Below are 17,134 nucleotides of genomic sequence, written 5' to 3'. Positions count from 1 at the left end.
GAACCTCTGGGAAACGCCTGCCCCGTGACAAACAAAAAGAAGATGTGAACAATATGTTGATGCAAAAACTGTAAATGTATCTTCTTGAGTTCACAGATGCTTACAAAAGCGAAACCTTCGGTTCGATAAGTTGGCTCAATTGCCATGTATTTGCCACAGTACTTCTCCGACAACAAGAGCCTAATGTGAGGCACAACATCACAATATGCTGATATAAGTCCACTTCCCAAATCTTGATCAGCTTCTTCTGTCGAACTGTAATTCCTTATATTTGATTCGAGGAATCCTAAATTCGTCATGAAACCAAACAAAAACGACCCTTCTTGACATCCGACCCTGTATCCCTTCACGATAAGTTGATTCACATCAGGCACAGTAGGTTGAATACTCTGTATGACTAATGTCGATGATAAGCTGGCAGTAAACGTCGAGATCAGCAGGCACGAGACAGAAGACCATGCCACCAAAATCAGACAAAGCAAATTGGCATCGAGTCCTTGTCCTACATTCGAAATAAAGCCTTCACGAAATGAAAGATACATGTACTCAAAACAAAGTGCAATGCTAGAAAAAGAGGGAGATATTTTCACCAGGAAAACATGGGAAATAGCAAATCATGCCAGGATGCTGCCCAGGTGGTTCCGTGGCATTAGCGAGGATCCGGCGACCAAGAATCCAGACAGCCAGAGCATTAGCCAGATAGAAGACAACAGCGGTCGCCCACAGTCGTTTACTCAGGAGGGTAAAAATTTTAAACCCGTTATTTGGATCTTCATGAATAACAGGGACTATACAGCTCACACCTCCATCCGCAAATGGCATGGTGAAGTCTACGTTCATCGATCGTTCATATGTGATAGTAATATCTCCAATCGCGGCATCGAATTGCTCCTATATATCAAACCCCCCCAAGAAAAAAGAGAAACAAAACAGTGAGAATGTGATCAATTCTAATTCATTCTCCTCAGAAACACAAAAGTTGACAACAAATTTATATCACCTGCTGAGATACTTGATACACTAGACCATTATAATTCCCGACTGCTGAACCATTTGCATCGAAGAATGGGTAGGCCACATATTCGGGAATTACAACATATGGTAATGCCGCCATCACAGACTCAAACACCTGTTTATAGTATCCGCTAACTTGCACTGCATTAGTTGTAGGATCAATCTCCACTTTCAAGAACTCGTTAAAACCAGGTTTTTGCGGTACCCCAACTCGTAGGAATTTACCATTTACAGGGAGTTGCCATCCTTTCGGAGCAACCGTCGAATCCCCAGGCCATATTATACTCCTGAACTTTACCTTTGGAGGAAAGTAAGCATTGTTTCCTTTGTTATGATTTTCAACATATGGTCTCCATGTGGCTACCAGTCTCTCGTTATTTCCATCAAAATTAACTATCTGATACGGTGTCTGCTCCAACTGTCCATTTACGAGCTTAAACTCTCCAGCAAGACCAGGAAACCTCGTTCCTAACAATGCGTCATGAAGTTTAGGACCCGTGTCTGAACTCTCTAGAGCAAAAGGATTAGCAGCATTGCTAATGCCACTGTTGTTGTTCTTAACCATATTTGGTTTGGTGCTTCCAATGCTCTCTGCTGCCATCGCCAGAGCCCACAAAGTGTCATACGCCCAAATCCCAAATATGCTCGCCTCAGTGACTTCCGAATCCGGATTTTGGCCAAGAAACGTCCTGATCCATCTACCGGAAAAAGATCGCAGTTGTCTAGAGTTGGGGACTAAAGGTTTCACCCCAAGAAAACCTTGCATGGATTCAACAACTTCCAAATCCATGGAATGAAATAAATCCGTTAACCCACTCGTGACAATCCAAGCATATCCAGGGCTATTCATCCCTAATTCGTTCAACTTTGGAAACAGCCTTGTTCCAAGAGACAGAGACGCGTGCACCACGAACACTCGTGTCTCCATACCCATCATTTTGTACAGTTCCTTGCTTATGAAATCATCGGATGCCGATTTCGGAACAACGCTTCGATACGAAATTCGAGCATTGACATCTTTCAAGGCGTTGGACAGATAAGGGATGATCCCATGACCATAATCCGTGTCTTCATTAATAACCACGACTTGGTTCCATTTGAAGGCCTCGATGATGGAAGCAATAGCCTGGACTTGAAAGGCGTCGCTCTGCGATGTCTGAACGAAGAAAGGAGCTCGAGGAACAAGAGAAGGGCTGGTGGCAGAAAAAGAAACAATGGGTACTTGAGCTCTGTCTCCAAGATTCATCACAAAATTGACCTGTGCCGAGTTTTGAGGACCAATAATGGCATCCACTCTAACATGTTGCAGAAGATCAAGAGCTGAGAAATCGCATAAAGTTAGAAGATGAAACCAAACCACATATATATATATACATGATGGTGGATTAATTAAAGATCCAAGAAACCAATCAAGAAACAAGATTATTCGATGAGTGAAAGTTACCAGCAGCAGCTGCATCAACTACACTTTGATTTGAATCTCTGAAATGGAGAAGCAGCCTGGTTTTATAGTCTTGGTGGACCGAGTAAAAGTCGGCGAGAGCCATGGATATACAGCTCTCCCCTATACGCCCCACCGTAGAATTCGAATCAAGAATTACGCCTACTTGAAAATCAACCGTGTTGCTATTGCTGGAGCTACGAAATGGTAGCAAAACAAGAGTACTAATAAACAATGTAAGCAACAACGAATCCATTATTCATAAAACAATATATCCCACCAAATTAAGGTTCCTAATTTTCGGGAACTTAATAATACGCGAGGGATCGATGTAACACAGTATCTTTATAGTTGTAGATCTTTAGCAGTAGTTGATAACCAAGGTAGATTATTATTATTATTAGAAAAACTAAAATTTTGGTCATTTATAATCTTTATTTTGCGATTTCGGTCCTTTATGTTTTCATATTTCAGTTTTAGTCCTGCATGTTTTGATATTTGACAATTTCAGTCCTTTTATTCGAAAATGCTTACGTGGCACTATACACATCAGCTCCACATAAGCACTGAATTGGTGCCACATCAGCGCCACATCAGAAAAAAGACTAAAATTGCCAAAATAATAAAGATAGCGGACTAAAACTGAAATCTGAAAATATAAATGATCAAAATCACAAAATAACAAATATACATGGCTAAAAAAATAATTTTCACTTGTTATTATATATCTACAAATAAACTCATGACGTGATAGACGTATGCATGCAAGTCAAACTAAATCTAAAATATATTATTATTACCTTACGATTATAGTTCTATATAATTTCAAGCCGATTTTAAAATAAAAATAAAAAAATTAAAACAAGGCCTAAACCTTGTCGTCCTGATAATTTTATTTTACGAGCTAATGGGTATTTTTTTTTTTTTCTAATTGGGATAGAGATATGTCGTAATTGAATTTCGAATATAAGATATATATATTCAAATTCAATACTTTCGTTGCAATTGAGTTATATATATAGTTAGCGGCACGAGCTAAGGGGGGTTGATTCAATTGTGTTAGACATCCATTTTCATTTGATAAAATATAATCTACTTGGATCCTACTGCATATAAAAGCTGACTCGGAATACATTATTGTCTAAAAAATATAGGAAAAATAAGTTTTTAATCTAGTAACTTTATACTTTTTGAGTTTTGGTTCATTAACTTTTTCGATGTGGGTTTTGGTATAATAACTTTGCATTTTCAGTATTTTTTGATCCAACTGCATACGTGTCAGCTTTTAATTGGTCCACGTCATCATTTTGGACCAATCAGAAGTTGACACGTATGCAGTTGGACAAAAAAACACTGAAAATCCAAAGTTAGTGTACCAAAACCCACATCAAAAAAGTTAATGGACCAAAACCAAAACTTATACACATTAATGGATCAAAAAACTTATTTTTTCAAAAATATATATGGATTATAAGATAATAATAATAATAACAAGCTGAGTTTTTCACGAATATTTCGTAAAAAATTTAGATTTTTTCAAGATAATTTATAAATCATATAATTTTATTGGATTTTAAAGTTTTTATGGATAGTAAGGCGTCGTGCCGTCGTCTATGTAATCTTTCACCAGGTTTTATGTTATTAATTAAGATGTGATACTTGTATATTAAATATGACTTTATTGTTATAGTTTGAACTTTGAGACATTATTGGAGAAAAAATCGATAGAGGTACGAAAATTACTAACATACACACGTACACTAGCAAATAGGGCTATAAACGATCTGAGCCGGCTCGCGAACTTTTCGAGTCGGCTCGAAAAAATATTCGATTTGAATTCGAATTTTTCGAACTCTAGCCGAAGTCGAGCCAAACTCGAACTATTATACGAGCCGATCTCGAGCCTAAAATATTTTGTTCGAACGTTCGCGAGCCGGCTCGCGAACCTTTATATAATACTAGCAACTTGGCACACACGTTGTGTGTGAAACATAATATGTTTGCATATTTATTTTTTAAAAATTTCCATTTAATTACCGTATTGTACAAAAATAAATATGATATAAAATTTAGTAAGATAATTATTTATATAAAATATGAGAAATTAAACATTTCTACAAAATTAAATATGTTTAGGAGTTAATGTATGAAAGGGTAGACTTGAAATTAAGAAAAAAAGCTTCACCAAAAAAGTAGTTACTATTCACCCATCTCCCTTAATTAATAGTATATATATATATATATATATATATATATATATATATATATATATATAATATTATATTATATATAGATAATATTATATAAATATTATATAATATACTCGAACTCGAACTCGAATCGAAATCGAGCCGAAAATAAAAAAATTTCGAGCTTCGAGCCGAACTTCAAATATTTCAATTTGAACTCGAGCTCGAACACTAAAATTTTGCTATAGTTCGGCTCGGTTCGACTCGTTTACAGCCCTACTAGCAAAGTAGATAATAAATATTATGAAGGGTAAAATTATAAATAAATTTTAGTATCATATATTGACATATCAAAATAAATATTATGAAGGGTAAAATTATAAATAAATTTTTTAGTATCATATTGGCATATCAAAGTTAGTATGATACTAAAATTGATATGCCAATATGATACTTACTTAATTATTTTAAACCCTCCCCGTTACATTTTATATTTTAATTTCTTCTCGTAAACATGTTGGTTTCCAAATCTTCATAAATATTGAGAATATATTTTTTAAATATTTTTTTAAAACAAATCTAATTACGTGTGTTTCTTCCTTTCAAATTCAAATAATTTCATCTGAATACAACCTTAAGTTAACTAAAAAATATTTTTAATGGAGTTGACTGAAAGATATCAATTAATCAAAATATCTTAAATGATAGGTAACTTCTGAGAAAATGCGCTGAGATAGATGTCAATTAATTCGATGACAAAATCGTAAGAATAATGCTTGAATTCCTACAACCGCATATTTAATGCACACGCAAGTACAATTAATAAGTAATGGTGGAGAGAGTCTTTGCTCGGATCATATATACATTTCTAAACTTTTTTCTGTAATTTTTTTGTATTATAAAATAAATATCGTATTCTCATATTACTCTCTCCCTCTTATATATTTAAGTTTATCCATGTTTTCTAAAGAATAATAATAAAATTATAGGAAACATAAGTTTTGCAAGACATGCAATTCTCATTTTCGTACCTTATGAATGTGTGTACACTGGTAAAAGAATATAGAGAATAATACTAATTATAGACATTAGACTATATATTTACGATGAATGATAAAACAAATGTGTGATGTGTCATTTATATTTGAAACGAATTAGAGTATATTAAATTTATAAATCGGGTCTATTAATTGGATGGTGTTAATTAGTAGACACATCAAATCATCGTTAATTTTATTTTACTTTTCTAAGATAGTAATTAAGATGTGCATGCACAATATAATAATGTTAAAACAAACATTTAAACTTTGAAGTGGTATTGTAAATGGATTGAATTTCAACATTAAACGTTGTTCCGATGTGTAAATTAAATAATTACCATAATGTTTAAATTGACTATTGGCATGATGTTGAAAATTAGTGCGTAATTAATTTAGTGCTAGCCTAATAAATTATTGATGGGAACAAGTCATAGTCCTCAAATTAACGTGCATGCAACTACAAATATAGAAAAAAAAAGTTGCTTTCACTGGTCAAGTCAATTTGGGTTAGTAAGCAAATATTAAAACAAGTTAAGAATTTTTTTGTGACATAGGAAACCGCAGTCGCTATTTTTTGGTGCGCTCTGGGTAAATCCATTGACTAACGCAATAGCCTGCAAACTACGCTAATCAGGTAAACCACACTAGGTCAAGAGTTCACTTACTCCATCAACTTGAACACCACCATAAGACAAGTTAAGACTTTTAATTTGAATAGGATGTGGAGTCAAGTCTTTCATGCCTTGATCGGGTCATAGTCACGAGGGGCTTTAATTCGAATATAATTATTTTGATTAAATTAAAAATGTAGATTTATATTTTTCAAAAAGAAAAATCCAAAGTATATAATAATTAATAAGCCTCTTGCTTGGGAGGAGGCATATATCTAGAATTGGCTAATCAAACTTATAATAATTAATGACTAAAAATGATCGAACTGCACTGTACGACCGCGTGTGGATCAAAACCGCGATTTAAAAAATAAGAAGAAAAACACAGTGTAAACCGCACTGCATACGATTGATGTGGTGACAATTTGGATGAACAACATTTCTTTCTTTTTTTACAAGACTTTTTGTTGCTTCGGAATTACGAAATTATTAATTTAATAAAATTTTGTTTTTTTGTCAGTTCGATTTTGACACATATAATTCAAAATCAAACTAAATATATTTTGATTTTAAAATTTATATTCAAATTCAAAGTTTTGTTGGTTTTTATTTATAATTTTTTTTATTTTATCCGAAATTTAAAACACCCTACTTCTTCGTTCACCATCCTTAGAAGTTAGAACACACGATTTGGCTTCCTCAATTCATTATATTTATCTACAAAAAAATAAAAATAAAATAATTTTGGAGTTTTTGTCTTGTTAGTAACGAGATTCTTATCTAGTATACATGTAGTTTGACAATTTAGACATCGTCATATTCATTATTTTATGAAAATATTCCTATAAAATTTCTCAAGCATTTGTAAAAAAAGGATAAAGTTGATAATACAAAATGTTAGGATCTTGAGTGTATGTAGAGGGAGGGTCCGAGTTGAATACACGCTTAAAAATATTTTAGATCTACAATAGCTCATTTTTTAAATGTTCAAAAATGAACCGAGTACCGAGATATTATATCGAGTTCAATTTTCAAACCGAACGAAAATAACTCAAAATAATCCATCTAAAAACCGACTAAAATTTTTAGAAATCAATTGTAAAGAATGCAAGTTGAAATGATAAAAACAGCTGGTTGAAGCATTTTATCAAAAACTCTGTATGCAGTATTTTGGTATTTAATTTTATCAAACACATAAAATGTTTCAACAATGCAATCCAAAACACTAGAAATAGTAAAGTAAAGCGATAATTAATAGACACGAATTTGTTTATGGTTGTTCGGAGATAAAACTTCTACGTTTCCCCTTCTTCCCCTTGAAAGGATCCACTAGAAACTTTGATTTATACAACTCTTTGTACAAACTCCTGCAGTCTATAGTACTTACGTACCCACTGCCTAAACAAGAACTCCTAGCACACTCGATTGTAGGTCTCAACCTCGCAATCTGCATAATGTTTAAAGTCTATTGTACCAAGACTAAAAACACAATCTTTAATGTCTTTGTGCTAAGACACTCACTCAACTAATATTTCAAAGCATTATCATATGTGTGTGAGTGAGCTCTCTTCAACTCATATACAAAGATATTCAAGAATATGGTCGTTTGGGAATTTTCTTGACACTTTCTAATGTTGAAACAATCTTATTTGAATTGCTGACAATTTTCTAAAGTTGAGCTGATTTTATTGTTCATCAGACTGGTTTGACTAGATCAGGACATGGGCTGGGTCCGGGTTGGCATTTTACAACCCTTAACCGGCCTGCCCATGGCCGATTCCGGTTCGAGTTGGTGAACCGGCGGTTCCGGTTCGGGTCCGGTTAACCGCCGGTTCCGGGTCAGGCTCAACCCTTGTTTTTTTAAAAAAAAAAATTGTACAATTGAACTTTTAAAAACTCTATCAAATATTTCATTATCTCAATAAAAAATCTATAAATTTATTCAATAAAAAATATATACATTTAAAATTTTTACATCTTACAATATTATATTTATTTAATAAAAAATATATGGCATTTCAACTTTCAACATTTTATATAAAAAAACTCTATCTATGTCACTAAAAAATATATTATACAAATTAAATAAAAAAATATATTACATTTAAACTTTTAACATCTTATAATAAAAATTATATCTCTCAATAATAAATTTAGGGAAAATAAGTTTTTTGGTCCATTAACTTGTCCATGTTTTGGTTTTGGTCCATTAACTTTTTTGATGTGGGTTTTGGTACACTAAATTTGCATTTTTTGTGTTTTTTTGGTCCAACTGCATACGTGTCAACTTCTTATTGGTCCAAAATGATGACGTTGATCAATCAGAAGCTGACACGTATGCAGTTGGACCTAAAAAAAAAAATTAATGCAAAGTTAGTGTACCAAAACCCACATCAGAAAAGTTAATAGACCAAAATCCAAAGAGTGTAAAGTTACTGGACTAAAAAACTTATTTTCCCATTTTTATTACATTTATTCAATAAAAACTATTTTATATTTTAATTTTCAACATCTTATATTAAAAACTCTATCTATATCAATAAAAAAAAAATCTATTACATTTCAACTTTCATTTTATATAAAAAAATTATTATATTTAATTATATTCAATCACAATCTATTAACTGATGATCTCTTACCCTAGTGGCAAGAGTGATGCTCCAATACCATTTGGTCTTGGGTTCAAATCTAATACGTGGGTATTAAATATATAAATATTATTTAAATTTTTAATAAAATAATAAATATATATTATTTAAAAATAGGTCGACCTGTCGGGTGGACCCGGGCCATCCCCACGGGTTGGACCCGCCGGGTCAGCGCTTTTCAAAATAAAAAACTGTGACCAGATCAGTTAGTGGCTGGTTCGGTAACAATTCCGTGTCAAACCCATTGACCACGGGCCGATTCCGGTCCAGGTTTGCCTTGGCCCTTGGCCAGGTCTAGATTTGACTGATCTAGTCTGGTCCAACTAATATGGTCCATTCGAATGGATCTAGTTTGGTCAAGATTGAACTGATCTGTTCACTTGATAGTAGCTCTTAATTTACTGATTTCTATGCAAATTGATGAACATTCAATTGTAGCCCTTTGTCTTGGCTTTCCATGAAATCAAGAATCAATCGATTTCGAATTCATACAAGAGAAAAATGTTCAAAATGTCTTGGATTTTTGTTAGAGATATGTTCGAAATACCAGACTGTGGACAAACTTGAACTCTTTCTTTATCCTGTGCAGAACCAAAAATTTCATCGCGATATTTCAGCTTCTTACACTTCGATTCAGAATTTGACTTGTGAATATGTTTTGTATATCATTGTCTTAATTAGCTTCGTAGAACATATTTCATTTGGATAACCGAGCTGGAAAATATGACCAAAATACCAGAGTTGATCATGTTTGATCTGGTTATTGTATCAATTGCATCCAGTTCGATATTGCGACCACCATTTCGTCTGGATAACATTTGAAATAACTGATCTGATCTGAAATATGACTTGTAGATATTTGAGTAGGCTTTCCAAAAAATTTGGCTTTTGGTGATTTGGATCACAGAGTTACGAGATATGTTCCAAAAATTCAAATAAACAAGAATTCCAGCATGAATAAATTTGAGTTTTAGCTTCTCAAAACTTTCAACTTTGTCCCATTTACACACTTTAGAAACATAAAAACAAGTTTTGTTGCTATCAAAAACAAGATTGGCTGCATTTTTAAACCCAACACAAAATGTAAAACTTTGACTTTGGTTTAAATTTTAGGGAAAATTGCTTTTTTGGTCCGGTATGTTTGTCACTTTGCGATTTCAGTCCTTTATATTTTCATATTTCAGTTTTAGTCCGCTATCTTTATTTTTTTGGCAATTTTAGTCTTTTTTCCGACGTGGCGCTGACGTGGCATCAATTCAATGCTGATGTGGAGCTGACGTGTATAATGTCACGTAAGCATTTTCGAATAAAAAGGACCAAAATTGCCAAAAATCAAAACATGGAGGACTAAAACTGAAATGTGAAAACATAGAGGACCAAAATCGCAAAGTGACAAACATAAAGGACTAAATTTACAATTTTCCCTAAATTTTATAATAGTTTTATTTTTATAATAGGTATCGACTGTTGGTAACTGGATTCTTATATAGTATACATGCAATTTGACAATTTTGATATCTTCATAATAATTAATTTTATGAAAATATCCCTATCAAATTTCTCAAGCGTGTGTATACGAAAGATAAAGTTATCAATACACAATGTGAAACTTTAGGCATAATTGATTCACAATTTTATAATAAAAGATATATAGATTATTAATGTATTAATAACATACCTTTTGTTTGTATTTTTCAATCACTCTCCTTGTGGAAAAACCCGCATAACCCCCTAAAGCACATATCTACTTTAAAAAAAAAATTACAAAATATTTTTCAAACCAAACTATATATTATATATATCAGTTTGAATTTTAATAAATAATAATAAACAGTTCAAACCACACCACGTGAACTCTTTCTTCGTACATTAGCAAAAGAGGATCAACTTCTTCTGAGTGAAAAAAGGATCTTCTTTACATGAATTACGTACATACACATCACACCCTCCCCTGAAATGTTGATTCCACTCGCAAATTTTCGTCAAAATTCATAATCTTCATTCTTTTTGTTGCTCAAACACCAACTTTCATTCATTCACCTGTACTACTTGGAGTCTGGCCAACATATTTTTTTGGCAGTATTGGAGCAAGTGCAGAGTTCCATCGATACAGTATTCTAGCCGGCATTTTCTGATCAAACACAAGTTTTCCTTTCTTACGAAGATCAGCTACTTCTGAAAGTAGGAGGCATGCCACTGTAATACAAGCTGAGAAAATAAAAGGCACCACAAACAGTTCCGTCTTCACTGCAGATCCAGTACTAGAGTTGCTATCTGGATCCGAACATGTTTCGTTTTCAATACACTTTTTCACGATGTCTTCAATGGTGCCACTCTTGTTTGCCAACGTCGTCGATTGAAGTATGGCGCGCGAGACATCTGAAACTAAGGGGGAACCTCTGGGAAAAACCTGAACATGATCCAAAAAAAACATCATGTCAACAATTAATAAATATGCAAATTAACTGTACGTACTGAAGTGCGCATGCATGTGTAATATAAATGTTGTTGAGTTGACATGAGATGCTTACAAAAGCGAAACCCTCTGTTCGATAAGTTGGCTCAATTGCCATGTATTTGCCACAGTATTTATTCGACAACAAGAGCCTTATGTGAGGCACAGTATCACAAAATGCTTTTATATCTCCGGTACTTCCTAATGCTTTATCAACATCTTCTGTCGAATTATAGTTCAATATATTTGATTCTCGGAATCCTAAGTCTTTCAAGAAACGAAACACAAACGACCCTTGTTGGGTCCCGACAGGCCATCCTTTCCCGATAAGTTCACTCACATCTGTCACATTAGGTCGAAGCCCCGGCACAACGAGTGCCGATGTTACACTGGCGGTAAGAGTCGCGTACAACAGAGATGACACAAAAACCCATGCCACCAAAATCAGACAAAGCAAATTGGCATTGAGTCCTTGTCCTACGTACATTAGAAAAATAAACCCTTCATATATATACATATCAGATGAAAGGTACTACACTAGATTAATTATTCAGACATTAATTAAAAGTGCAATATATATATTTTTTACCAGGGAAAAATGGGAAATAGCCAATCATGCCAGGATGCTGCCCAAGTTGCTCCGTGGATTCAGAGAGGATCCGGCGACCAAGAATTGATATAGCCAGAGCATTTGCAAGATACAAGACAACAGCAGTAATCCACAGGTCTATGCGGAAGAGGGTAAAAATGGTAAACCTGTTATAATGATATTCACGAGTAATCGGGACTATACAGGTCACACCTCCTTCCACATATGGCATGGTGAAGTCCACGTTTAGCGATCGTTCGTATGTGATGGTAATGTCTCCTATTGCTGCATCAAATCGCTCCTATAAATATCAACCATGAGCATGTCAGTGTTGATTAAATTAGAAACTCAAAAAGTAATTTACAACAAATTCAAAATCACCTGCTTAGATACTTGATTCACGAAATCATTATAATTCCCGATTGCTGAACCATTTGCATCAAAGAATGGGTAGGCCACAAATTTGGGAACTATAGCATAAGGTAACGAGGCTATTACATGATCAAACACCTGTTTATAGCATCCGCTAACTTGCACTTCCTTAGTTGTAGGAACAATCTCCACTGTCAAGAATTCGTTGAAACCAGGTTTTAGTGGCACCCCAACTCGCAGGCGGTTACCGTTTACAGGGATTTGCCATCCTTTCGGTGCCTCCGTCGAATCGCCGGGCCATATTATGATCGGCCCGAACTTCACCTTTGGAGTAAAGTACGAATTAATGGTTTCCTTTTGATTTTCAACATATGGTGTCCAGGTTGCTACAAGTCTCTCATGATTTCCATCAAAATTAACTATCTGATACGGTGTCTGCATCAACTGTCCATTTACGAGCTTAAACTCTCCAGCAAGACCATTAAACCTCGTTCCTAACAATGCGTCATGAAGTTTAGGACCCGTGTCTGAACTCTCTAGAGCAAATGGATTAGCAGCATTAATGCTAATTCCCCTGTTTAATTTGTTCGTAACCAGATTTGGGTTGGTGCTTCCAATGCTTTCCGCTGCCATCGCCAGAGCCCACAAAGTGTCGTACGCCCAAAGCCCAAATATGCTCGTCTCAGTGACTAATTTCAAATCGGGGTTTTCCCGATGAAACGTTCGGACCCATCTATGAGAAAAAGATCGCAGTTTTCTAGAGTTGGGGACTAAAGGTTTCACCCCAAGAAAACCTTGCATGGATTCAACAACTTCCAAATCCATGAAATGAAATAAATCCGTTAGCCCACTCGTGACAATCCAAGCATATCCAGCGCTGTTCATTCCTAATTCTCTCAACTTTGGAAACAGCTTTGTTCCAAGAGACAGAGACGCGTGCACCACGAACACCCGAGTCTGCATACCCATCATTTTGTACAGTTCCTTGCTTATGAAATCATCGGACGCATATTTCGGAACCACGCTTCGATATGAAATTCGGGCATTGACATCGTTTAAGGCATTGAACAGATAAGGGATGATGCCATTACCATATTCCGTGTCTTCATTAATGACCACAACTTGGTTCCATTTGAAGTTCTGGATGATGGAGGCAATAGCCTTGGCTTGAAAGGCGTCGCTTTGTGATGTCTGAACGAAAAATTGAGCTCGAGGAGCAAGAGAAGGGCTGGTGGCAGAGAAAGAAACAATGGGTACTTGAGTTCTGTTTCCAAGATTCATCACAAAGTTGACCTGTTCCGAGCTTTGAGGACCAATAATGGCATCCACTCTCTCATGTTGCAGAAGATCCAGAGCTGAGAATTAAGGGTTCGCATAGAAAGCAAATTAAACACATTTGTTAAGATCCAAGAAACCAATACACTCTAGTTCTAGATTCAAGGTTTTTTTATTATTATTATTTTTTTATTTTTTATTTTGCTTTTTTTATGCTACTATCAAGAAAAAAGTGTTTCGTTAGTCTGACGTGACAGTGGTGACATGGAACTGACGTATACAGTGTCACATAATTATTTCGAATAAAACGAATTGAAATTACCAAAAATGGAATCATGTAGAACTAAACTGAAATACGAAAATATAATTATATAATGGATCGAAATCACAAAATGAGTAATGAGAAACACGAAAAAACCAAAATTGCAGTTTTTCCATAATAATATAAATTATGATTATTTTTGAAATGGTTAGTTTCTATTTAGAATGCAAAAAATGTCTGCGTTTTTTTACGCTTCAAAAATTTTACGAACTTTTAATTTTACTTTTGTTATTAATTGCGTATCACATATTTGATTCCACGATTTTCTTTGTTGGCAGTAACCATTGACTGGTTTTGTAATCAGGGACGGAGCTAGGAATTTTAAGTGAGGAGGGCGAATTTAGATTATGTAATTATTGATTATTAAAAAATTTAAAATATATATACATAATAATATAAAAAATAATTTTGGACTCATATCATTGAGAAAAGTTTATTAAAATTTTGGTAAAAAATTGAATTTCTTATAAAGAAATTTAAAATAAAAATTAAACATATGGTTTATATTAAATTATGTAAAAGTTAAAAACAATTGTTTCAATGTTTTTAAATATTTAAAATATTAAAATTAAAACTTTAATCACTGCAAAAAATTATTTAACATGTAGATTAAAAATTAAAATAATATGTAATTTTTTTTATTTACATGTCTATTACTTCCTCCGTCCCAATTATATTGTCCACGTTTTCTTTTTTTTTTGTCCCAAATATATAGTCATATATCATATTTAGTAATATTTTTTTACTCTTCTTTACTAATATATCCCTATTAACTACACCTTAAAAATTATGCAATCATTTTTTAATACATTGAATAGGGATAAAATAGGAAGTTTATATAAAATTTGCTTTCCCAATACATTTTTCTTAATCTATGTGAAAATCCAAAGAGGACAATATATATGGGACGGAGGGAGTATATTTAGATAAATTATTATACTCGAATTTTTTATATAAAATTTAAAACTAAGTAGTGATTAAATTTATTATAAAATTTTGAACAAAATATGCATAAGTGTAATATCAACGAATAAATGTTAAAACATAAATCTTCCATATTTAATTAGAAATTTAACACCTAAAACTACACGTTCTATTAAAGTTAAAATTGAAATAGTTAAATTAATCTAATTAATATATCTATGACATACTAACATATATATTATTTTTCAGTTTTTTATAATAGTGATTATAATTTTAGTAGTTTGATACATTCAAAAATTGATGATTGTACAAGAAATCAAAATAAAAAATATAAATACTTATTTAAAGGTAACTGTTTTTAATTTGTTAAACCGTCGAGAATATATTTGTTTCAAAAATTTTGCAATTAAATGTGATTCATATTATGTGAATTTTTGTATCAAAGTTTGTTCTTACGGGATTAATGAAAAATATACATTGATCTCACAAATATAAAAAGAGTTTTTAATTTTTTAATTTAATTAATTATATATATGATATATATAATATATATACAAACAATTTTGGAAAAATTGAGGGGGGGCGACGGCCCCCACCGCCCCCCTCTAGCTCCGTCTCTGTAATTGTAATGATATATTTTTATATGAAATATTGTTAATAATTTTTTTTCTTTTTCATATAGAGTATTATAAAAACAAATCATGAGCATTTAACATTCTTCGATCTCAAGACTGAATTGAAAACTATGTAGAAAATTATCAATGTATAGACTTAATTAAAAAAATTGAAAAACCCGTGAAATAGTAGTGTTTTTTTTAAAGAAACTATCACCGTAATTTTCGTGCCAAAAAAAAAAAAAAGTCAATCTAAGAATTTCCACCTAAAGTATCTGATCATGAGTGATTTGCTTGAGAATTAAACAAATTCAACATGTAATTAACTTTCTCATTATTTAATATAGTGAAGGAATAATAGTCAAAATCATGCGGAAGAGTATATGTTTTGTGTTTTGGTCATACAATTATTTAATTTTAGGTTTTAGTATTACAATTAGGTTATATTTTTAATTAATAAGTTTAGTTAAACACCGTCTAAAATCAATTTATTGAAATAATTCCGTCTTTTTCTACTTTTATTTTCCGTTATGGAAATTGAATTCTAAATAAAAGTAACAAAACACTTTAAATGCTAAACATAACTTACATATACATATAGCTATACTATCCAATATCCATGTATAAAGAATAATAAACATGACTTTAAATGTTAAATCAATATCTATATAAATAAATAAATAAACACTTCCATAAATTTTAAAAAAATTATTTTATTATGAATTATATATAAAGAAAATTTAATGATAAACATAGATAAAGATAATAAAACACTTTTCTAAATGTAAATTAAAGGATTATTGAAGGTGGCATGGATAAGCTAGATATGTTATACCAACAGCACCGCAATCATATAGTCGTCTTCTTGATTTTTAATATAGTAAGTAATGAAGATATATATAATATATAGGTGGTGTTTGAGAAAGTTTTTAAGAAGCATTTTCCTGTTTTTCGTTAACAAAAATTGAAATTTCGTTAAAAAAAAACTGAGATATACGTTTTATAAATTATCTCTAACAGTGCCATAATATACATAGAATATATATAATAGGTATATAGATAGATATAGCTGCATGAAAGTTACCAGCAGCAGCTGCATCAACTACACTTTGATTTGAATCTCTGAAATGGAGAACCAGCCTAGTTTTGTAGTCTCTGTGAACCGAATAAAAGTCGGCAAGAGCCATGGATACGCAGCTCTCACCTATACGCCCCACCACGGTCGAATTCGAATCGAGAATGACGCCGACATGAAAATCAACTGTGCTGTTGTTGTTACTGGAGCTTTGTGCAGCACCAAGAGGTAACTGCAGCAAAACAAGAGTAACAAAAAGTGGAAGCAACAACGAATCCATGCATACAACGATAAACCTCGGAAAGCAACTAGGATAAATCCCACTTGCTACTTTTCAGGAACTGAATAAGATACGAGGGATCGATGTAACATAATATATATATGTACGTAGTTGTCTTCAGCTCATCATGTATTTCTAACTTGAAGTTTCCCTTTTTGGCTTTTTTCTTTATATTAATTCATTCTTCTTCTACTTCTTAAAATATACTTCACCATTTCAAATAGTTTTTTTTTAATTTTTAAATGAAATTCCAATTGGTGAAGGTTCAAACTAGCTAGCTATATA

At 32.8% G+C, this 17,134-nt stretch overlaps 2 protein-coding genes across 2 annotated transcripts; both read right to left on the bottom strand.

The window, feature by feature from the left end:
• Positions 1-479: 479 nt before the first annotated feature.
• LOC140878402 (glutamate receptor 2.7-like) lies at positions 480-2,711 on the bottom strand. The gene is made up of 3 exons (XM_073282005.1): positions 2,459-2,711; positions 1,001-2,334; positions 480-891 (listed from the first exon to the last, which is right to left on the bottom strand). The coding sequence occupies exons 1-3, from the start codon at positions 2,709-2,711 to the stop codon at positions 565-567; spliced, it is 1,914 nt and encodes a 637-aa protein (XP_073138106.1). The 3' UTR covers positions 480-564.
• An 8,264-nt stretch (positions 2,712-10,975) lies between these two features.
• Positions 10,976-16,849, bottom strand: LOC140878401 (glutamate receptor 2.8-like). The gene is made up of 5 exons (XM_073282004.1): positions 16,579-16,849; positions 12,369-13,714; positions 11,988-12,288; positions 11,475-11,875; positions 10,976-11,353 (listed from the first exon to the last, which is right to left on the bottom strand). Exons 1-5 carry the CDS (start codon positions 16,847-16,849, stop codon positions 10,976-10,978), a joined length of 2,697 nt encoding a protein of 898 aa, XP_073138105.1.
• Between the last annotated feature and the right edge of the window lie 285 nt (positions 16,850-17,134).

The sequence above is a fragment of the Henckelia pumila genome, chromosome 2 (genome assembly GCF_033568475.1).
Source record: "Henckelia pumila isolate YLH828 chromosome 2, ASM3356847v2, whole genome shotgun sequence".
In the NCBI taxonomy this organism is placed as follows: domain Eukaryota; kingdom Viridiplantae; phylum Streptophyta; class Magnoliopsida; order Lamiales; family Gesneriaceae; genus Henckelia; species Henckelia pumila.
This window is presented reverse-complemented; position numbering and strand designations above follow the sequence as displayed.

Bases quoted from the DNA above. Each gene is read 5' to 3' on its own strand.
- LOC140878402 (XM_073282005.1), bottom strand. From the start codon at position 2,711: ATGGATTCGTTGTTGCTTACATTGTTTATTAGTACTCTTGTTTTGCTA. The intron at 2,335-2,458 runs GTAACTTTCACT...GCGATTTCTCAG, and splicing joins AGTTGATGCAGCTGCTGCTG to CTCTTGATCTTCTGCAACAT. The intron at 892-1,000 runs GTGATATAAATT...TTTGATATATAG, and splicing joins TGTATCAAGTATCTCAGCAG to GAGCAATTCGATGCCGCGAT.
- LOC140878401 (XM_073282004.1), bottom strand. From the start codon at position 16,849: ATGGATTCGTTGTTGCTTCCACTTTTTGTTACTCTTGTTTTGCTGCAG. The intron at 13,715-16,578 runs GTAACTTTCATG...CTTAATTCTCAG, and splicing joins AGTTGATGCAGCTGCTGCTG to CTCTGGATCTTCTGCAACAT. The intron at 11,876-11,987 runs GTAAAAAATATA...TAATGTACGTAG, and splicing joins CTATTTCCCATTTTTCCCTG to GACAAGGACTCAATGCCAAT.